Consider the following 24,714-nt stretch of genomic DNA (forward strand, 5'->3'; position numbering starts at 1 on the left):
TTAAATGTAAAAACGGCTCCGGTTCCGTTATTTTAAGGGTTAAAGCTTTCAAATTTGGTGTGCAATACTTTTACGGCTTTAAGTTACTGTGGTGAAATTTTGGTGAAATTTGAACAATTCCTTCATACTTTTTCACATATTCAGTAATAAAGTGTGTTCAGTTTAAAATTTAAAGGGACAGTAACGGTTTTATTGTAAAACGTTTTTTGTGCTTTGTTAACAAGTTTAAGCCTGTTTAACATGTCTGAACCATCAGATAACGATGTTCTATATGTATGAAAGCCAATGTGTCTCCCCATTTAAATATATGTGATATATTTGTGTCATAATGTCCAAACAAAGTAGGGATAATAATGCCATAGATATGATATTGCCCAAGATGATTCCTCTAATGAGGGGAGTAAGCATGGTACTGCATCATCCCCTTCTGTGTCTACACCAGTTTTGCCCACACAAGAGGCCCCTAGTACATCTAGTGCGCCAATACTTATTACCATACAACAATTAATGGCTGTAATGGATAATTCTATTGCATGCATTTTTTTTCCAAAATGCCTACTTATCAGAGAAAGCGTGATTGCTCTGTTTTAAAACACTGAGGAGCAAGAGGACGCTGATGATATCTTTTCTGACATACCCTCACACCTATCTGAAGGGGCCAGGAGGGAGGTTTTGTTCTGAGGGAGAAATTTCAGATTCAGGAAAATTTCTCAACAAGCAGAACCTGATATTGTAACTTTTAAATTTAAATTTCAACATCTCCACGCACTACTTAAGGAGGTATTATCTACTCTGGATGATTGTGACAATTTGGTCATTCCAGAGAAATTAGGTAAGATGGACAAGTTCCTAGAGGTTCCGGTGCCCCCCGATGTTTTTCCTATACCCAAGCGGGTGGCGGACATAGTAAATAAGGAGTGGGAAAGGCCCGGCATACCCTTTGTCCTCCCCCTATATTTAAGAAATTAGTTTCCTATAGTCGACCCCAGAAAGGACTTATAGCATACAGTCCCCAAGGTCGAGGGGGCGGGTTCTACTCTAAACAAACGCACTTCTATTCCTATAGAAGATAGTTGTGCTTTCAAGATCCTATGGATTAAAGGTTAGAGGGTTTGCTTAAAAGGATGTTTGTTCAGCAAGGTTACCTTCTACAACCAATTTCATGCATTGTTCCTGTCACTACAGCTGCGTGTTTCTGGTTCGAAGAACTAGAAAAGTCGCTTAATAAAGAATCTTCGTACGAGGAGGTTTTGGACAGAGTTCAAGCTCTTAAATTGGCTAACTCTTTTTTATTTTAGATGCCGCTTTGCAATTAGCTAGATTAGCGGCGAATAATTCAGGGTTTGCTATCGTGGCGCGCAGAGCGCTTTTGCTTAACATCCTTTCAAGGGTAAAACACTGTTTGGCCCTGACTTGAAAGAGATTATTTCAGACATCACTGGGGGAAAGGGCCACGCCCTCCCCACAGGATAGGTCTTTTAAGGCTAAAAATAAGCCAAATTTTCGTCCCTTTCGCAGAAACGGACCAGCCTCAAATTCTACACCCTCTAAGCAAGAGGGTAATACTTCTCAAACCAAGCCAGCCTGGAGGCCGATGCAAGGCTGGAACAAGGGTAAGCAGGCCAAGTCACCTGCCACTGCTACCAAAACAGCGTGAAGTGTTGGCCCCCGATCTGGGAAGGATCTGGTGGGGGGCAGACTTTCTCTCTTTGCTCAGGTTGGGGCAAGAGATGTTCAGGATCCTTGGGTGCTAGAAATAGTTTCTCAAGGTTATCTCCTGGAATTCAGGGAACTACTCCCAAGGGGAAGGTTCCACGGGTCTCAATTATCTTCGAACAGGCATTCTTACACTGTGTAGAAGACCTGTTAAGCATGGGAGTGATTCATCCTGTTCCATTAGGAGAACAAGGGATGGGTTTTTACTCCAACCTGTTCATAATTCCCAAATAAGAGGGAACATTCAGACCTATTTTAGATCTCAAGATTCTAAACAAGTTTCTAAGGGTTTCATCATTCAAAATGGAAACCATTCGAACGATCCTTTCTACCATCCAGGAAGGTCAATTCATGACCACGGTGGACTTAAAGGATGCGTACCTACGTATTCCTATCCACAAGGAACATTTTCGGTTCCTAAGGTTCGCCTTTCTGGACAAGCATTACCTGTGGCATTTCCATTCGGATTAGCCACTGCTCCAAGGATTTTCACAAGGGTACTAGGGTCCCTTCTAGTGGTGCTAAGACCAAGGGGCATTGCAGTAGTACCTTACTTGGACGACATCCTGATTCAGGTGTCGTCTCTGTCAAAAACAAGGGCTCATACGGACATTGTCCTAGCCTTTCTCAGATCTCACAGGTGGAAAGTGAACATAGAAAAAAGTTCTCTGTCCCCGTCAACAAGAGTTCCCTTCTTGGGAACAATAATAGTTTCCTTAGAAATGAAGGTTTTTCTGACAGAGGCCAGAAAATCAAAACTTCTAAGCTCTTGTCAGGTACTTCATTCTGTTCTTATTCCTTCCATAGCGCAGTCCATGGAAGTAATAGGGTTGATGGTTGCGGCAATGGACATAGTTCCTTTTGCACGAATTCATCTAAGACCATTGCACCTGGGCATGCTCAGACAGTGGAATGGGGATTCTACAGTCTTGTCTCCGACGATACAAGTAGATCAAATAACCAGAGATTCACTCCGTTGGTGGCTGACCCTGGACAACCTGTCACAGGGAATGAGCTTCCGCAGACCAGAATAGGTCATTGTCACGACCGACGCCAGTCTGGTGGGCTGGGGCGCGGTCTGGGAACCCCTGAAAACTCAGGGTCTATGGTTTCGGGAAGACTCTCTTCTCCCGATAAACATAATGGAACTGAGAGCGATATTCAATGCTCTCAAGGCTTGGCCTAGACTAGCAAAGGCCAAATTCATAAGGTTTCAATCAGTCATCATGACGACTGTTACATATATCAACCATCAGGGGGTAACAAGGAGTTCCCTGGCGATGGCGGAGCATCCGGGGGAGTGGGAACTCCATCTGGAAATCTTTGCCCAAATAACTCAATTATGGGGCATTCCAGACTTGGTTCTGATGGCCTCTCGTCAGAACTTCATGGTCCCTTGTTACGGGTCCAAATCCAGGGATCCCAAGGCGACTCTATTGGATACAATAGTAGCACCTTGGATCTTCAACCTAGCTTATGTATTCCCACCGTTTCCTCTCATTCCCAGGCTGGTAGCCAGGATCAATCTGGAGAGGGCTTCGGTGACCTTGATAGTTCCTGTGTGGCCACGCAGGACTTGGTATGCAGACCTGGTGAATGTGTCATCGGCTCCACCATGGAAGCTACCTTTGCGTCAGGACCTTCTTATTCAGGGTCCATTTGAACATCCGAATCTGGTTTTCCTCCAACTGACTGCTTGGAGTTTGAACGCTTGATTTTATCAAAGCGTGGGTTTTCAGATTCTGTAGTAGATACTCTTATTCAGGCTAGAAAGCCTGTAACTAGAAAAATTTACCATAATATATGGAAAAAAATATATCTGTTGGTGTGAATCTAAAGGATTCCCATGGAAAAATATAAAAATTCCTAAGATTCTTTCCTTTCTACAAGAAGGTTTGGAGAAAGGATTTTCTGCGAGTTCTCTGAAGGGACAGATCTCTGCTTTATCTGTTTTACGTCACAAAAGGCTGGCAGCTGTGCCAGACGTTTAAGCGTTTGTTCAGGCTCTGGTTAGAATCAAGCCTGTTTACAGACCTTTGACTCTTCCCTGGAGTCTTAATCTAGTTCTTTCAGTTCTTCAAGGGGTTCCGTTTGAACCCTTACATTCCATAGATATTAAGTTATTATCTTGGAAAGTTTTGTTTTAGGTTGCAATTTCTTCTGCTAGAAGAGTTTCTGAGTTATCTGCTCTGCAGTGTTCTCCGCCCTATCTGGTCCATGCAGATAAGGTGGTTTTTACGTACTGAGCCTGGTTTTCTTCCGAAGGTTGTTTCCAACAAAAATATTAACCAGGAGATAGTTGTACCTTCTTTGTGTCCGAATCCAGTTTCATAGAAGGAACGTTTGTTACACAATTTGGACGTTGTCCGTGCTCTAAAATTCTATTTAGATGCTACAAAGGATTTCAGACAAACATCTTCCTTGTTTGTTGTTTATTCTGGTAAAAGGAGAGGTCAAAAAGCAACTTCTACCTCTCTATCTTTTTGGCTTAAAAGCATCATCAGATTGGCTTATGAGACTGCCGGACGGCAGCCTCCTGAAAGAATCACAGCTCATTCCACTAGGGCCGTGGCTTCCACATGGGCCTTTAAGAACGAGGCTTCTGTTGATCAGATATGTAAGGCAGCGACTTGGTCTTCACTGCACACTTTTACCAAATTTTACAAATTTGATACTTTTGCTTCTTCTGAGGCTATTTTTGGGAGAAAGGTTTTGCAAACCGTGGTGCCTTCCATCTAGGTGACCTGATTTGCTCCCTCCCATCATCCGTGTCCTAAAGCTTTGGTATTGGTTCCCACAAGTAAGGATGACGCCGTGGACCGGACACACCTATGTTGGAGAAAACAGAATTTATGTTTACCTGATAAATTACTTTCTCCAACGGTGTGTCCGGTCCACGGCCCGCCCTGGTTTTTTAATCAGGTCTGATGATTTATTTTCTTTAACTACAGTCACCACGGTATCATATGATTTCTCCTATGCAAATATTCCTCCTTTACGTCGGTCGAATGACTGGGGAAGGCGGAGCCTAGGAGGGATCATGTGACCAGCTTTGCTGGGCTCTTTGCCATTTCCTGTTGGGGAAGAGAATATCCCACAAGTAAGGATGACGCCGTGGACCGGACACACCGTTGGAGAAAGTAATTTATCAGGTAAACATAAATTCTGTTTTTTTATGTAGACCCAAAAGATTTTCACTGACGCTGAGTCCTCTGAACACTTTTCTGAAAGACTCGATAACCAGTAAGTAGAAGCAGCAGCCACGTCCGCTATAGAAATGGCTTGCCAAAGTAAATATCCTGCTTGTAAAAATGACCTTCATGGAAAAGACTCTAATTTTCTATCCAGTGGATCCTTAAAAGAAGTATGATCTTCCAAAGGGATAGTAGTACATTTAGCTAGAATGGAAATGGCCCCATCAACCTTAGGGACAGTTTTCCACAATTCAAATTAGCAGCAGGTAAAGGATATACCTTTTTAAACCTTGCAGAAGGATTAAATTAATTACCTGGAATATACCATTCCGTAGAACTCATGTCAGAGATAGGAAAAACTTCAGGGAGCTTATCAACAAACTGAATTTAAATTATTACAAGGCTTATCATCAGAAACCTTAGGGTCTTTAACCCTCCTTCAAAAGAGAACGAATATGTTCAGTTTTAAACAAATAAGAGGAAATATAATTTACAACATCGGATGAAGACTCCTTATCACCAGAGGAAACTTCACCATCTAAAGTCATAACAGTATCCTTTGCTTCAGGGCACATAGTACTAGTAGAAAATAAAATCTGAACTGACCTTTTACGCTTGTATAAAGATAGGAGAGCCTCCAGCACTTTAGAAACTGCAGCCTTGATGAGTTTTTTGACACTGGGTGAAACATCATTAACATTCTCCTGTACTAAACAAACAGAAGAAGCATTAATACCCAAAGAAGTAGCATTAGGTTGGTCTGATTACATTAATAAATTAAAACATAACTCACATAAATGAGCTGGAGCAGGTACCTTTAGCTCTTTTACAATAAGCACACCTAATAATAGTAGAAAGGTGTAGAGGGGACACGACTTCTATGATAGATTCAGGGACAGAAGCAGACAGCTCCATTATAGTATTTGACAATGAAAAACAATAAACACTCTCCTTAAAAAAACTCTTGAGGAATGGAAATAACCTACCCCCTTCTAAGTAGCTTTTAAAATAAACTACAGGTACAATGCGTGCAAATCCGAACTGCAAAACAAAGCATGAGACATTAACAATACACCAGAAGGACAGAATGCACAAGAAACTTGCATGAAAAGAAATAACAGCTATAAAGGATGTGACACGCCAAAATCCGAAGTGCACATAGCCAAGAACGTACGTGGATAAACCAGCCGAAACGCAAAGAGCAACACTGACGCACATTAGCCTAAGTGCCGACATGCGAAAAACAAAACTAAGCTTGCCAGAAATGACAACTCACGCACCTGCATTATTTGCATACAAAATAATGGTTGTCAAAATCCTTTTTACAAGGATTTACAAATCAAGAGTAGTTCAGGGATATACCCCTTGGCTGAATTCAGAAATAGATAAGCATGTGCTCTGATCTAACCAGTCACTGTGTAGCATGTTGCAAGGCTCAGTTCAATTTAATTTCAACCGCTGCAGAGAACAAGCACAATTTTTAGAGACATTTTAAGCAAAAGCAGACAAAATAGATAATGACTGTATATTGCAATATTCTTTTATTTCCTTCATGGTAACTTCATGGCAGATTCTATTTTGAGTTTTATGTCCCTTTTTTGATCCGCAGAACATGTAGGAGTGAACTGGATGACAGAGACCATGAATTACTTGACATGGACCAGGCACTAAAGGACAGAAACTGGGAACTGCAGCAAAGAGCTTCACAGGTGAGACATCCGGTTAAAGTAGACTAATACCTGAATAGTAAACGTTTGCCCAGGGTTAAAATGTAAGTTCTCACTTGTAATTCCTCGCCGATGCCACAATATTGCAAATGCGGTGTTGGCCCAGACATAAAATGGCGGCAGCTATGTCGCCTGTGTATCAGTGTCACAAGAAACCTGTTCCCAGCTTTGCTATGCATTGTAGCTATCTTTTCCATCAAAAGGGTTAACAAAATCTACACCTGCAGCAATGACCAGGATGTTATGGACGGCTTAATCTCAGTGTAGTTGAGATTTCTTGTGTACAAGTTTATGGTCAGTCATCTTGTGGCTGTGAAAAAGCAGTTGTAGTCCTTTATTATGTACAGAGAAGGCCTCTGCTGGGTGATATTCTGTGACAGGCGGACAGGGACATGTCTGTGTGAGTATAATAATCTTATCATGTTATATAGTGGCATCTATTTACAGGTTGCACTGCAAGTCCTTTAATCACATGGTCTTAGAATTAAAGGGGACATTAAACACTTTGAGATGGCAATATAAAATGATAAACTGTATATATGAGAACAATTCTGCAATATTATTTTCATTATTTATTTTTTCCCCATTTTTCTGTAAATTGTGAGCTTTCAGTTCTGTTAGAAGTGAAGTGCAGAACTCTGTTAGAATCTAGCACACGCCATTGCAGCACACTCTAGTGACCTATTTATAACTGGGTCTCTAATTGGCGACAGCAGAGAAGGTAACCTAAGTTACAACTTGGCAAGCTCCCCCCATCTTTTATAGGCACTAAAACTTTACACTTATTTTGTCACTATTTAAATAGCTAATGAAACTTTAAAAAATACATCTACATTTTATTCTCAGACTAATTTTTTCTTTGCATCATTCTATCTAGCATTTATTTAGTGTTTAATGTACCTGCAAAGAGGCATAATACTAAATTTAGTAATTTCATTATGTAAAACTTCAGGTTTTATAGACTAAAGTAAATTCGACCTTTCTTTAAAAAAATAATAATTCCCTACTCACTCAAAATGCTGTAAACTCAGCAACCTCCAGTGCTTTTTATTTACCCACTATAAAGTCTGAGGATTCAGCAGCTAATTAGCAATATCTCAACTAAAAATGCTGACCACAATGGTATCTAGAGATTATCTCAAAGTATTCTCTGTTATTTATTCTTCATATGCTTATACCACACAGTTTTAAAACTTTCTTTTAAAGGACATGATACCCAGATGTTGACGCACTTGAAAGTGATGCAGCTTAACTGTAAAAAGCTGTTTAGAAAATATCACCTGAACATCTCTACGTAAAAAAACAAATATATTTTACCTCCAAAATTCCCTCAGTAGCCACATCCCATTGTAAATGGACTTTAACGGCTAGATTTATCAAAGCTGAGGCGGACAGGGGCGCGTATACGCGCCCCTGTACGCCTCAGCTCGCCTGTGGCAGGGCAAAATTACCCGCAGGTAATCACCATTGCACACGAGCGCAATTTTGCGCTCGCGTGCAATCCCGCCCCCTGCCCGCGCACAGCCAATCACACGCAGACAGGAGCTGTCAATCTCCTCGGTCGGACTAGACCGCGGAGATTGAATTTTGCCACCTTAGAGGTGGCGAAGAGGTTAGGGAAGCAGTGGTCTGGTGACCGCTGCTTGTTAAATTATGGCGAGCAAGTTCTTGTGGGCTTTGATAAATCGAGTCCTAAGCAGCCAATCAGGATGCTAGTCCCGGGACTTGCAAGGGAGCGTGCACCTAGCACGTGGAGGCACAGTCAAGTTATTTCCCTCCTCTGTTTAAAGGGCAGTTTACCTATGAAATTTTGTGAGATTTCAGTAAAATCTCTTGAGATCACAGGAAAATCACTAATGATGAAGCTGATTGGCTGGCTGGGTTTTCTTTCAACTGCAACTGACAGTAGCTGAAGTATAACTGTTCTCAGGGCACTTACTATTTAGGGTAAAATATCAGTCTAGTTTTACATAGAGATGTTCAGGTGGGAAATTTTCTTCTCAGCTTTTTACAGTATATGCTGCATTATTTTCAAGTGATTTTTGCTTATGGGTATTATGTCCCTTTAAATGATTTAAATCTCATTTGTTTCCTCCTCTTCAGTGCACTGTTTTTTCTTACAAATGTAGAAATGTTTTAGTTTCAGTATTGTTTTTGGTTTTTTGTTTCTGTACCACGACCCTTGTAGCTGAACCAACTCGACATGTCTATTCGGGAACACAAGGAAGAAATGGACACAAAATTACTCAGACTGGAAAGTGCTTTGGAGAAATCTCAGCTGGAGACAAAAAGAACATATTGCCCAGGTTAGTAACAATTATAAAACTGTGTTTTATATTTTCCTACATCTAAATTACAGCGGCCAGCTTGAAAGAGCAGCATGGACGAGCCCAGTAATGATGCGAATTTAAAGAAACTAAACAATAGCTTTTTGGAGCTGGTACACAACCATATGCATATGTTGTAACTCAATTTGCAATACAAAGGGCCAGATTACAAGTGAGTGCTAATATTGCTTGCATGCACTTATAAAGTGTGCTGGTAATAGAAGTTAATCGCAATGCGAACGGGAGCGTGTGTTCACATTGCTTGGAATCATTGCCCTAAACGAGAGCACTCTTACAGAGCAGCATTTTTAAATATATATGTATATGATTATATCCATATATAGTTTGTGTTAATATGCGTATATACACGTATTAACACATAAATATAGTGATAGGGTAATCCCCAGAGAGAGAGACAAAAGGCGGCTGAGAAATCATCCACGGCTGGTTCAAAAGAGGTTTTTTATTGAAGCAAGGTGCTAGTACATAAGGTGAGAGCAAAAGCTTAACACCTGGAGCCGTTATCGCGCATGCGTACATTGCGCTTCATCAGTATATAATTATATACATACAGGTAGTATATTTACATTGCGGTCTATGGGAAAATGCAGTTCCATAGACCGCAATGCTAAAGGCACTTTTTAGTGCCTTTACCCCACCTCCCCACCAACTTTAAAGCCCCAAAACTCCCTCGCTAGTATTTTTTAATTTATTTATTTACAAAAAAAATGCTGACATTTTTTTATTTATTTTTTTTAATAAATAATATCATGCCCCTCCATTTTGAGGGCATTTGGGGCACTTTTAGAAAAATGACTAGAGATCTAATCTCTGATTAATTTTCGGAGCGCTAATTGCTACCATCAGCCTCGCGGTAGCAATAACCAGCCACGTTTAATGGCTGGTTAATTATTGCGCTCCCCCGCAAACAGGCAAATTTGCACCTTTTTATATGCTATGAGTGAGGAGGAAGCCAGTGTGTGTCAGTCGTGTGGTTCAAGATAAGTTCAAAGGAATTGAATGATCCGCAAATACTATGCTAAAAAGACAATGCAATAGCATTTACTAGAATTGGAACGTTTCTTAAAATCGAATTCCTATATCTTATATCATAAATGTTTATTTTGATCTTTATAGTTTTTGTTTAAAAACAGCTTGAAATGCCATGCAGGAATAAAATGGTTCCTGAGGTTATTAAAGTCAATGCAACCACTTGGTATCACTGCATTTCTTCATCTTGCTTTATAATCAAGATCAGTAACAGCAACCGATAATATTCAGGGTGGGGGGTCATCTCATATACTGACCCCCCCTCCCAATTCAAGGGCCCACTCTGTTATTAACTCACATCCACCCACAGCAAAAAATAAATAAACCTAATGGTGTGTTGGGAGAAATAAATTGAGCAGGAAAACGGGGAGTGCAGAGGAAGTGACGGTATTATGTATCGTTATACAAGAGATATTTATAGTTTCATTAAAATGAGAATATTTCTTGCAGTAGAGGAAAGGGTGGGAGCAGCTTCTGAACTATTGGAGGGGTAACATATGACACTGGGGCTTACACCGCTAATCTAAACTAGTGATTTACTTCTGAAACTAAATGAGGGTAACATGACTCTGGGCTTACACCGCTAATCTAAACTAGTGAATTACTTCTGAAACTAGTGAGGGTGACATATAACTCTGCGCTTACACCGCTATTCTAAACTAGTGATTTACTTCTGAAACTAATGAGGGTAACATATAACTCTGCGCTTCACAACGCTAATCTAAACTAGTGATTTACTTCTTTAGAACATTCTTTATTCTGCATTGCAGTCAATAAGATATGTTTTGGTTTGTTCTTTCTCCAACAGATTCACATTACAAAATCATAAGTATGTGAGCTCCGAAGTATGTATCAATTATTTCACAACCTATCGCTAAAGCATTAGAATGTTAAAGGGACAGTGTACTGTAATTTGTTTCCAATTATCTATTTTACCTGCTGAGTGTATTAAAGGGACACGCAAGGTCAAAATTACATTTCATGATTCAGATTAGATCATGTAATTTTGAACAACTTTCAATTTACTTCCATTACAAAATGTGCACAATCTTTTTATATTTACACTTTTTTGAGTCACCGGCTCCTACTGAGCATAAGAATTCACAGAATATATCTATATGCATTTGTGATTGGCTGATGGCTGTCACATGATATAGGAGAAGTGGAAATAGACAGAACTTTGAAATTTGTCAGAAACAAAATCTATTACTTATTTGAATTTCAGGACTAAATGTTATTGCATTGTCTTATCTTGTATTTGTTAATTATGTAAAAACCACTGTATTTACTGTCCTTTAAATTGTTTACACAGTGTTCCTTTATATTTATTTTGTCATTTGAAATAGCTTTTGACTTTTGTGTAAATATAGAGAGATAAGCTTAAACATGTCTGCACTCCCTGCTAGCTCAGCCTAATTGATTTGGTTTTGGATTAAATGAGCAGAGATGGCTTTTCTATAACCAGAAATTAAGTACTACATGTGTGTGTTAGTAATTAAAATATTCTATGTAAACAAGAGGGGCTTATAAATAATGCTCCCAGTGGGGGTTTGATAGAGGGGTACCAAAATGTTAATTTTCCATTGCTCTCTTTTAATCCTTATTGTGTATCAATATATTTTAAGATCACCTCTGTGATTACCTTGTATCTAAGCCTCTGCAGACTGCCCCCTTATTTCAGTTGTTTTGACAGACTTGCATTTTAGCCAGTCAGTGTTGACTCATAAATTATCTCCACGGGAGTGAGAACAATGTTATCTATATGAACTAGCGCTGCAATAGAGTGCTAAAGGCGTGCACGCTCCTGAGTCTACTTAAAGGGCCATTGTAGTGACTTACTTAATGTAGTGTACTTAATTTATCACTTTCAACCCTGTGAATCAGCAAAAGTTGGTTATACACATAAAGTATTGCTGCAACTTCACAAAGGGGGTTAAACACATAGTTAAAGTTTTCACAGGTTGGTTGTGCAACTAGCGGTGCCAGCAGCAGTTTCCATTTGGGACCCTGCAGTTTTACTGCAGCTCCATAGTGATACTTTATATATGCATTGAACCCCCTTTTGCAGGGGTTTAGCACAGAGGTGCAGGGTCACTAGGGGGTAAAATCACATGTTCTTACGAATAAGAGAATGTAATTTGTTGTTTTCACTAATGGCCATTTAAGTTTATTCTTCAACAAAGGATACCAAAAGACCTAGGCAAATTTGATATTAGAAGTAAATTGGAAAAGTTTCTTTTATTTTGTTTAATTGCATTCTCTATCTGATTCATGAAAGTTAAATTTGACATTAGTGTGCTTTTTATAAGTGACAGCAAAATGTAGTTTGCTTGTGAGTAATGATAGTGCATTAGATGTAAAATATATTATTACTTCTGTCCTGTAACAGATCACATCTTTGGATGAAAAATTACAGTTAGCAAGAGAGAAGCTTTGTGAAAAAGATTTTGATTTGCTACAAAAAGATCAAACTATAAATCAGCTAAAAAAGGACATGGAGAGAACACAGCTTATTATGTCCGATATGGAAAAAGTAAGTGGCTGAATTCCATATTATTTCTCAATAAATCCTTCACTATTGTTCTTGCCTAGCAAATTCCTTCAGCGAATGTCTGACTGTATGTATATTAATTATACTGGGGGTTTGAAAGAAATGTCAGTTTTACCATATGCAACATATATATTGTTAATTAAGCCCTGCGTTGCAAAGATGTTCATGCAAAGTAAGAATAAAAGCAGTTCAGGGATACACCCCTTGAAAAGTTTCTCTTGTCTGTTTACCTAGTTTCCTTTGCTGTGGCCAATCATAGACCAGATGTAAATAAGCTCTTGTACTTATGGAGTCTAAATGTAGTATGTAGATGGGTCAGGAATACTGCAGCATACGTAAGTATGCAGGACGCCTTTTAAAATGTCTTTTGCAGAGCGACATGCAGCAAATATACAAAAATGTGCACTACATTTTTTTTAGATCTATACTTAACCCCTTAAGTGCTAAGCCATTTAGCCTTGTGTTAAGCTGTTTTGGCGTTTTAGATGCTGCTCATATTTAGGCCCCACTGTAGGTAATTTTTCCATGAGAAAACCACACGGATATATATATTGAATTTTTTTTTTTATTTCAGCAGATTCAGATTATAACATTTTACTATGTACACATATCATAGCACTGGAGAAATCTTTAACAAAAAGTGTGTACAAATGCATATTTTTATTAACATTTTTAACCTCTTGTTATTTAGCGTGGATGATGTAACAGGTGTGGTCATCCGGGGGGCACTTTCAGAGGTCATGCCCCCCCCCAGCACTTACCCTGTATCCCTGGTGATCTTCTAGGGCCTTCCGACAATTTTTGATCTATCAAATAGCTGTGAAGGACACAGTAATATTTCGGTAGTGAAATGAGGTTTATTGGATTAACAGAAATGTCTAATAGGCATCAAAACGAAATTGGGTGCATAAATTTGGGCACCCCAACAGAAATATTGCATCAATATTTCGTAGAGCCCTCCTTTAGCAGAAATAACAACAGCCTCTAGATGGCTTCGTATAGCCTGTAATGAGTGTCTGGATGAAGGTATTTTGGACCATTCCTCCTTCTAAAACATCTCCAGTTCAGTTAGGTTTGATGGTTGCCGAGCATGGACAGCCCACTTCAAATCATCTCAAAGATTTTCAATGCTATTCAGGTCTCGGGACTGTGATGGCCATTCCAGAACATTGTACTTGTCCCGCTGCATAAATGCCAGAGTAGATTTTGAGCAGTGTTTTGGGTCGTTGTCTTGTTGAAATATCCAGCCCCAGCGTAACTTCAACTTTGTGACTGATTCCTCAACATTATTCTCAAGTATCTGCTGATATTGAGTGGAATCCATGCGACCCTCAACTTTAACAAGATTCCCAGTACCGGCACTGGCCACACAGCCCCACAGCATGATGGAACATCCACCAAATTTTAATGTGGGTAGCAAGTGTTTGTCTTGGAACGCTGTGTTCTTTTGCTGCCATGCATAACGCCCCTTATTATGACCAAGTAACTCAATCTTTGTTTCATCAGTCCACAGCACCTTCTTCCAAAATGAAGCTGGCTTGTCCACATGTGCGTTTGCATACCTCAAGCGACTCTGTTTGTGGCGTGTGTGCAGAAAAGGCTTCTTCCGCATCACTCTCCCATACAGCTTCTCCTTGTGCAAAGTGCGCTGAATTGTTGAACGATGCACAGTGACACCATCTGCAGCAAGATGATGTTGTAGGTCTTTGGAGGTGGTCTGTGGGCTGTTTTTGACCGTTCTCACCATCCTTTGCCTTTACGTCTCCGATATTTTACTTGGCCTGCCACTTCTGGCCTTAACAAGAACTGTGCCTGTGGTCTTCCATTTCCTCACTATGTTCCTCACAGTGGACACTGACAGCTTAAATCTCTGCAATAGCTTTTTGTAGCCTTCCCCTAAACCATAATGTTGAACAATCTTTGTTTTCAGGTCATTTAAAAGTTGTTTTGAGGCCCCCATGTTGTCACACTTCAGAGGAGTCAAAGAGAACAACAACTTGCAATTGGCCACCTTAAATACCTTTTCTCATGATTGGATGCACCTGTCTATGAAGTTTCAAGGCTTAATGGGCTCACCAAACCAATTGTGTGTTCCAATTAATCAGTGCTAGGTAGTTACAGGTATTCAAATCAAGAAAATGACAAGGGTGCCCAAATGTATGCACCTGTCCTAATTTCGTTTTGATGCATATTGCACATTTTCTGTTAATCCAATAAATCTAATTTCACTACTGAATATTACTGTGTCCTTCAGTTATTTGATAGATCAAAATGAAATTGCTGATCCAAACACCCAATTGTTTATAAATGAAAATCATGGAAATTGTCAGGGGTGCCTAAACTTTTGCAGAGATCCCAGTCTGTTCCACTTAGCACAATTGGGTGCTGCCCCTTTTGTGAGTATGGTTTTATAACCTGCACTGCCTTATAATTAAGACACCACATTATTACACCAGGAGACGCCCTCTTTTTGTGATTGTTCACAGAATTAAGTAATCTAAAAAATGTTTTTGTTTCACACTTTTTGTTGTAGGTTTCTTACATAAATAGCATAAAATAATGGTCAGTGGTGGCTCTAGAATTGGTGAGGCCTTAGGCAAAAATGTAAATTTTTATTACCTATCAATTACTACACTGCACTGTATACCTGGTTATGTACAATACTTTTCCCTTTCCCTTTTTTTTTTTTTTTTTTTCATTTTATTTTAGATAATTTATGTTTTGGTCTTCCATTGTACCTAATCTAACAATAATAATGCAAGGAAAAGTAGAGAGGGGGGAAAAAAGGAGAAAGAAAGAGAGAGCGAAAAAGAACACGTGAGAGAGAGAGAGTGCAGGGAGAAATAGACAGAGAGAGATGGAATAATGTAAAAGAGAGGTGGAAGGCTGAGAGCGGAGAGAGTAAAGAGAGAGGGTGTGAAGGAGGGATAAGAAACAGTGGAAAGAGAATGGTTAGAGAGAGAAGACGGAGGGGATAGAGAAGGTACAGAGAGGGAGAGACAAAGAGGAGAGATAGCAGGGAAAAGAAAAGGGAGAGAGAGGTCAATAAGAGAAGACAGAGTAGAGTCTAGAAAAGAGAATGCTGAGAGGGGGAAAGAGGGAAAAAAAAGGATGAATAAGAAAGAGGAGAAAGAGAGAGGAAGGAGAAATTGAAGTGAGAGAGGAGGGAGAGTGGGTAAGAGGGAGAATGAAGCGAGAGGAGAGAGATTGAATAGAGAGAAGAAAGTGAAGAGAGGGGAAGTAGTAAGAGAAAGGAGAGGGAAGAAAGTGACGTTAGTGAGATAAGAGAGAGCGGAGGGGAGAGAGGCAAGGAGAGGCAATAGAGGAGGGAGAGAAGAATGAAAGATAAAAGGGGAGTGAGTGAGAAAAGAGTAAAGAAAGAAGATGAGAGGGGAGAGTGTGAGAAAAGAGACAGAGGAGAGAGAGTATAAGAATTGTTATCACCTCTGGTTTCAGAGATAAAATGCAGCCCCCCTTTCCTTTTACTACTTTATTGCTGCCTGTCCCCCTCTGGCTCCTGAGTGTGCTGAAGCTGACCGCACCCGCACAGGGGCAGACAGGAGGTGGAGGGAAGTGAGGAGTCTGTACTTGACAGCCAGAGAACTTGTAATTGTGCAAGAGGCTTCAATAAAGGATACCAAGAGAACAAAACACATTTAACACTTAAAGAATTAAACATTTAAAATCTATAAGGGATTTAAAGGGACAGCACAGTCAAAATTTAACTTTCATGATTTAGATAGATCATGTGATTTTAAACCACTTTCTAATTTACTTTTGCTTTAGAAATTGCTTTGTTCTTTTGGTATCCTTTGTTGAAAAGTAAACCTTTAGTAGGCTCAGTAGCATCAATGCACTACCGGGAGCCAGGACTGGACTGGGAACAAAAATAGGCCCAGGCATAGCTGGTGATTGATGGCTTTTGTAATTGGCTTACCCAATGTGCTCAGCTAGCTTCCAGCTTCTTTAGGTTTGATTTTATTCTCACTTACAAATAAAAAATTTTTAGTCTATTAAAGAACAGGAGACGCACATCACAGAGCAACAGCAAGAGAGAATGGATTTAAGCCAGCAAGTAAGGCTTGCGCGAGAACAAATGCAGTTCACCCACCTACAGCTGAATGAGACCCGACAGCAGCTCGCTGAAGCGCAACAAGAATCGCAAAGACTTGCCCGCAAACTGGAAGAAACCACCGTGCATTCTAGACAAATGGTAACCGAACCAGGCCTGATTTGTTCATTTATATTTTGCTTTTTTTATATATAAATAATCTAGTTTGTCCCACACCTGTAAACCATATTTTCTTATTATTTTAAAGCGAAACATCCTGCAATAAATAATGCAGCTAAATTAATATATTTATTATACTTTTTCTTTTCACTGATTGCCTTGTTGTGCGGAACAAAAGGACCCTTGTTAACCTTATGAATGGGGTATGAATGTGCACTGTGGCTCACACATGCAGTAGAAGCATAAGAATGTTTATCTTCCTGTAAGATGGCTGTGTACTGATTATGCTTAGTTAACTTATTATAATTTATCAAACAAACAGACCCAGACTAATTATGAATATATATTTATATATGCATATTCATCTGCTTATATTTATAGGACTGGTTCATATCCTTACAGATTCACATTCTATAAGCACGTTTTCTTGTTCTGATCAGCAAGACTGTTAACCCTTTAAGGACACAGCTTTCAGTTTGCTCTATTGTTTTATGACGGAAATATTCCGTCACATGTCCTTAAGAGGTTAATAAGCTTTTAAAGGGACAGTAAATCTTTGTATTTGTTTAGGTCATGTTACTTATTTACTTTCTTTTTAATGACACGATGAGTCCACAGATCATCTTAATTACTAATAGGAAACTAATCGTTCCATTCTCACTTTGGTCAAGGAGGGTCAATTTAATGACAACGGTGGATTTAAGGACGCGTACTTGCATGTTCCCATTCTCAGGGATCATCACTAGTTTCTAAGGCTTGCCTTTCTAGAAAACATTTCCAATTCGTGGCTTGCCACAGCTCCCAAAATTTTCACAAGGGTTCTGGGATCACTGTTGGCGATGCTTCGGTCACGGGGCATTGCAGAGGCACCCTATCTGGATGACATCCCTAGTCCAGGCTCCATCCCACACGGACATGGTGTTATCCTTCCTGAGATCTCACCGATGGAAGGTAAATTTGGGAAAGAGTTCCTTAGTCCCAAGTTCATGGGTTACTTTCTTGGGAACAATAATAGATTCCCTATCAATGAAGATTTTTCTGATAGAAGTCAGGAAATCAAAGTTGTTCGATACTTGTCTAGCTCTTCAGTCCTCTCCTCGGCCTTCAGTGGCTCAGTGCATGGAGGTAATCGGGCCGATGGAAGCGACAATGGACATCATCCCGTTTGCTCGGTTCCATCTCAGACCTCTGCAGTTAAGTATGCTCAGGCAATGGAACAGAGATTATGCAGACTTGTCTCCTTGAATACTTCGGGAGCAGCAGACAAGGGATTCTCTTCAATGGTGATTGTCTCTGTATCATCTCCCCCAGGGAACCTGCTTTCACAGACCATCTTGGGTGATTGTGACAACAGACGCCAGCCTTCTAGGGTGGGGGAGCAGTCTGGGGTCCCCTAAAGGCTCAGGGGAGTTTGGACTCAGTCAGAGTCTGTTCTTCCTATAAACATCCTGGAGCTGAGAGCGATCTTCAATGCTCTTCTGGCCTGGCCTCAGTTAGCCTCGGTCCAGTTGATCAAGTTCCAGTCGGACAACATAACTTCAGTGGCTTACATCAATCATCAGGGAGGAACGAGGAGTTCCTTAGCGATGACAGAGGTAACCAAGATAATTCAGTGGGCGGAGCCCATTCTTGCTGCCTGTCGGCGATCCACAACCCAGGGGTGGAAGGGTCAGCTGGAATTAGATCTCATGGCATCTCGACAGAATGCCAAGCTCCCAAGATAAGGGTCGAGGTCCAGGGATCCCCAGGCGGAACTGATAGATGCTCTGGCGGTTCCTTGGACCTTCAGTCTAGCATAGTTATTTCCTCCGTATGCACTTCCTTGGGTTATTGCTCGAATCAAGCAGGAGAGGGCATCGGTGATCCTCATTGCTCCTGCTTGGCCCCACAGGATTTGGTATGCAGATCTGGTGGACATGTCATCTCTGCCACCTTGGAGACTTCCATTGAGGTAGGACCTTCTAATTCAAGGGCCCTTCCTTCACCACAATCTAGTTTCTCTGAAGCTGACTACTTGGAGATTGAATGCTTAATTTTATTCAAGCGGGGTGTTTCTGGCTCGGTCATAGAGACCATGATTCAGGCTCGTAAACCTGTAACTCGAAGGATTTACCATAAGATATGGTATAAATATCTCTATTGGTGTGAATCCAAGGGCTACTCATGGAGTAGAGTTAGGATTCCTAGAATATTGTCTTTTCTCCAAGAAGGTTTAGAGAAAGGTTTATTGACAAGTTCCCTAAAGGGTCAAATATCCGCCTTATCTATTTTGTCATTAAATTGACCCTCCTGGACCAAAGTGAGAATGGAACGAATAGTTTCCTATTAGTAATTAAGATGATCCGTGGACTCATCGTGTCAAAAAAGAAATACATTTATCAGGTAAGCATAAATTTTCTTTTTATTAAGCCCCCAAATACATCTTTCAGGTCTAGAATCTATTTGTTTTTCTGCTTTTTTATACCCCAAAGGTGCTTATTTACCCACTTCCTCGGCTGTCATTACTTTTCTTTTTAAATAACTTCTATGTCATGGGGCTGAACAACAGACCCTACGCTCCTGATAATAAACTGATGCAGAAATGACATGCTGTAATTAATTTCTGCATTACTGGCCCCCGCTAACTATAAGCCCCACAAATGGGTTAAACACATAGGTAAAATCCTGCACGGTCATTGCAATCCTTGCAAAAATGACTTGCTGCAACAAGTTAGATCATGTTGTTTTTGCTTTTGAATGTCCATTTAAATTTTCTCTGCAAATCCAGCATGGAAGCAGTGTTTGGTGTCTCCAGGGGGGATCCATACTGATGTGGTTTTTCCTTCCTAATGAACCAACATAATTATTTTTATAGATTTGGAAAACATTTGGAAATACCATTGGATTCTTCAAATGTTATTGGATGTAACAAACTGTGAAAAAAAAAAATGTGGTTCATTGAAATGTGTCAAACACTTGATAACTGCTTATTAAAGGGATATGGAACAAAAATCCACCTTTCATGATTCAGATTTAAAAAAAATAATGTTATTATAATTTATTAACTTCTATCAAATGTACCTCATTCTCTTGGTATCCTTTGTTGAAATTTAGCTCCTTGTATGAGAGCATACTGAGGTAGGCTCAGGAACATTTCATTTGACTTCCTGTCCTTGTAAGTTATGTTGAATTGTATTTTAAAGGTCATAAAAACCTGAATTCCACATTACAGTGAAATTGTTTTTTTATATGTTGAGTAACATAATGTTCACCTTTCTGAATCACCAGCAAGAGCAAATGAAAGTGCAGTTAGAAGAAGCGCAACATTCCATTTGCAGTTTGAAGACAGAACTTCAGGCCAGGAACGAGGTTATCAAAGCAACTAACGAAGTGCTTTTTCTAAAGGTGAGTTGGAAAAAAATGCAGCAAGGCTTAATACGTTTTAATATAAATAATCAAAATATGCAACATACCTGTATAATGAATGTGTTGATTATCTTTACCATCATTAAAGGGACAGTGTACATAAATGTTCATAGAACTGCATCTAATAGTCACAACTATAAAGAAGAATATGCACAGATACTGATCTAAAAATCCAGTATAAAACCTTTTAATAACTTACTTAGAAGCTCCCAGTTTAGCACTGTTGATGATGTTAGGCTGGGAAATTAGGAAGAGCAGACACCCCCCACCTCCCCTGCATATGAAAAGACAGATTACACAAACGAGAGGAGCAGGAGTCTGTAGACCTGGGTCTACATTTGATACTTTGGGGCTTGGTTAGGAGTCTGCAAATCAGCACAATGTTATTTAAAAAATAAGCAAAACTATACATTTGTTACAAAAACACACCCAGATGGCCTATAAAACATTTATGCAAAGAAAAATGTAGTGTACAGTCTCCCTTTAAGAAAAGCAACTGCTGAATGGGATTTGAGATGGGAAAACGTTTCAGTATATAAAAACAACAAATATTAGCCAATTTGTTAACATTCATTTTTTTCTATATTGCAAATTTATATTTTTAATTCAAATACACTAAAATGTACTTGAATACTCAACCAAGACATTTGCTTTGCTACGTATTGAAAGATGTTTATTAGTCGGGTACGGAGCTTTCAAAACTCAAAGAAATTTTCTGGTTTTGGTTTTTAATGAGGGACCTTGTTGATAAAAATTATATAAAGTAGGTTTAGGAAAATAACATCTTTTTTTGGAGCCTTTGTCAAAATAAATGGTGCCACCTTCACCTATTTCTTTTGAATACCAAGAAACGTTACTAAAAGAGATTGAGTATATAGTTTGGAATACAACGTCATGTTTTGCTGATAAAGTATGTGTCAGAACCCCCCAGTTCTGGACTCCCCTAGCTGGCAGGTGGTACAGTCTATTGAATGCCTACAACCTGCCCTGAATACATCTGTCTCATTAGTGGTCATGTATGTCTACAAGAAAATGACAACTAGACTATCAGCTTGAGATGGCCAGGACCCAGGATAAACACGCACCTAAGGGCATTCAGAAATCTACTTTGTCTGCCTTTCTTTCAAGAATGCAGTTAGCCTGCGGTATGCAATGCTGTGCAAAAATTGCTGATATAACTGGTGTTTTATTCTCTCTTTAGTGTATTTTTTTTTAAATTTGGTTTTGTGTATATCTACAGAATTAAGTTATTCTTGAATTATTTATTTATTTAAATGTTTGTTTTAAAAGGTGAACTGTATTTGAATATTTGTAGCGCGTCACTTATGTTCATTGTATTTATAAACCGTTACTTAACAAGTTAACTAATCTCCTTAAAAATATAGAAAGGTCAAAATTTAAAAAAATGCATCTGTGCATTTCAAATTTAAATAGAAGCATTTTTTTTCTCTGCATTTCATTTACCAAAAATGCTTCTATTATAGTAATTACTGTGTTTCGGGGGCATACACACACAGAGGCTGTGAGGGCTTGTGCACCAAGTTCAGATTGCTAGCGGTGGTGTGTATTGTGCATGTGAAGACTTAAAGTGATAGTAAATTTCAGACTTTTAAGAATGTTGCAATGAAACATATTAGTGTGCAAGCAAAACCGCATCATTTTTTTTTAAAGTGTATACATATTTTATAGTAAAAGATTTATAATCCTACTTTGTATCTTCTGTTCCTCCGCCCCCTTAATTTCCTCTTTTGGCTGGGCTTTGACATAGAGAGTTGTCACACCCACTCTTTACATAGGCTTCCTAAAGGCATTCATACGGCTGGAGTGTCATATGACACACACACTGATTGGATGTTCATTGGAATTGTCATAAAAAAATAGAGAGTTCATCCCAGTGGGCCGGCATAACATTGTAATATTAACATTACTATAAGCACGGATTTAACCCTTTTATCAAATAGATTAAAAAAAATGTACATTACATATACTTTTTAAATGGCAAAGATTAGATGTATGGCATTTGATTATCTAAAGTTTACCATCATTTTAATTTGTGTAATAAAAGCCATTGCTGACTCTCTGAGAAAGTGTAGTGTTTAAACACTAGTCTAGTGGCCCTAACAGCATATCTATGTATGCTGTTGAAAAACAGTAATTACAATAAATAACTATAAGCATTTTTGCTCATGGAAGTAAATTGCAAAAATGCTTCGGTTTAACATTGAAATGCACCCATTCACTTTTCAGTTTTGACCTTTCTATACCTTTAATACCAGTTTTTCTTACTTTATTTTTAGGAATCTGAATTAACAAGGTTAAAAACCCGTATATCCGGCTATGAGAGAACAATAACCCTCATGCAGCAGCAAAATTCAACGGCTTTTACTGAACATAATTCAATGGATTCAAGTAAACATTACCAAATGTCGGATTCTAAAGCATTTGGGATACGTAGATCTGTAAGCACTAGTGACATAAGCTTGAATGACATCAGTTCATTGGATCTACCGAAGAGCATGATGGAGGATTTAAGGAATATGCTTCTGCCGGATTCCACACCAATGAAAAGCGCAGAAGACAAGTTTTCTTGTTTGTCATCAGACAGTTTCAATGACTCTTCATTCAACCCTCTTTCATATGCGGTAGACGAAAACTGTGATGTAGCCTCCGATTCCACAGACTTAGATACACTCAGTGGGATGCTTAAATATATAAAGAAAGAAATGAAAATATCTGAAACCTCCAATGCACACAGCACAGGCCAAGGATACGTAGGCTGAGAATAGACGCCAAGAATAGCAGGTTTGTTGTAGAGTATATTAGTTAACTCTTTCTCTCTTTTCTCAAACCATATTTGAGACGGATGAGTGTAGTCTCATCCCTGTTTCGTGTATGCAGATACCTCTTAGAAGCCTGTTTATATCCCTTTGTACACAAGAGTTGTTTCCATAGTAATATGTCTAGGGGGTTCTGCTGCACACTCTGAGTATACCCCATTGCTGCGCCTTCTTGGACTGTGTGGTTCTGCAGGGGCGGGATTATTATACATGGGATACTCTATCTTGTTAGATTCTTCACTCAAGTGTTGTGGGTATTTTGTCTTCTCCATTTATATGGTAGAGGGTGGGGAGTCATGAAGAGAGAGTGGGTCATTTAAAATTCTGGGCCCGATGAGCTAAAGTTGTCCACTCAGGTGTTTTTATCTAGGAAGTCTTGTTTCTACAGCAAGATCCCTTAAATATTTTTAGAAATACTAATTTTACATTGATAAAGGTTTAGTCTAGTCAAAATTAAACTTTCATGATTCAGATAGAGCATACAATTTTAAGCAACTTTCTAATTTTCTCCTATTAGAAATTTTTCGTTCTTGGTATCTTTATTTGAAAAAGCAAGAATGTAAGCATAGGAGCCGGCCCATTTTTGGTTCCGCATCTAGGTAGCGCTAGCTGATTGGTGGCTACATTTAGCCACCAATAAGCAAGCGCTGTCCAGGTGCTGACCCAAAAATGGGCTGGCTCCTAAACTTAAATTTCTGCTTTTTCAAATAAAGATACCAAGAGAATGAAGAAAAATTGACAACAGGAGTAAGTTAGAAAGTTGCTTAAAATTGCATGCTCTATCTATCTGAATCATGAAAGAAAAAATTTGGTTTACTATCCCTCTAACTATGCAGTGTATGCGCAAAAAAAAAAGTTCCCAACCCTAAGATTCTGCGTAATTTCCCTCCATGCTGGCAAATTTGTGTTGATCAGACGCTCAGTCTTTAAGAAGACTTTACCATCTCCAAGTGGGTAACGAGCTAATTACTCATTTTTATTTTAGTTTTTTCATCCTGTCACTCCAAACATATACAAAAAAAAATGATTTTAGCATGTACAATTCTCAATGGTTGTTACAGTCTTATATATTTTATTACTTTAATTCTTTATATGCCCGGTCTGCATTTTCAGTGATTAGAAACTGGCGTGAACGTTTGCTTTTGTTTGGTTGTATGTGTGTGTGTGCATATAGATAGATAGATAGATAGATAGATATTTATATAGTATAATAAGAATGTTTATTTACTGTCAACTTCTAAAATTTCTTTCAGGGGCAAAACCACTTGAACCTGAGTTGGATATCAGCATTAAGAAAATGAAAACAAATCTTTGTATTTTTATAAATTTGTTGTAATTTATTTGTATAACTGTTTATTATTTATTAGTATTGGTTTAAAAATGCTTTTTATATTTATTACATGTGCAGCCAAACAATATTTATAAAGTGGAGATCATAAAATAAAGTTTATTTTATTATTTGTAATACATTTGTTTCATTATTAAGAGTTCCTTCAATTAAAAGTTCTAAAATGATAATTTGCTCTGCACAAGATTATAATAATTATTATTATTAATACTATAAGCATATGACATCCCAGTACTAGTAACATATCATGAATGTAGAACAACAACAAAAGCAGACAATGCAGAATTATGACTATCTCCTAAAAGCCATGAAAGATATAGGGGCCGAT

The 24,714-nt window shown here is 38.9% G+C and overlaps 1 protein-coding gene across 1 annotated transcript in view; it reads left to right on the plus strand.

Annotated features, from left to right (window-relative positions):
- CCDC18 (coiled-coil domain containing 18) overlaps positions 1-24,503 on the plus strand; it is a 92,903-nt gene extending 68,400 nt beyond the window's left edge. The window contains 8 exon segments of the mRNA XM_053693120.1: positions 6,520-6,619; positions 8,826-8,921; positions 8,923-8,943; positions 12,404-12,547; positions 16,575-16,778; positions 20,064-20,180; positions 22,499-23,003; positions 24,292-24,503. Of these exon segments, the coding sequence (XP_053549095.1) occupies positions 6,520-6,619; positions 8,826-8,921; positions 8,923-8,943; positions 12,404-12,547; positions 16,575-16,778; positions 20,064-20,180; positions 22,499-22,981 (1,165 nt within the window). The 3' untranslated portion in view covers positions 22,982-23,003; positions 24,292-24,503.
- Positions 24,504-24,714: the final 211 nt, after the last annotated feature.

This window comes from Bombina bombina, chromosome 10 (assembly GCF_027579735.1).
Source record: "Bombina bombina isolate aBomBom1 chromosome 10, aBomBom1.pri, whole genome shotgun sequence".
NCBI lineage: Eukaryota > Metazoa > Chordata > Amphibia > Anura > Bombinatoridae > Bombina > Bombina bombina.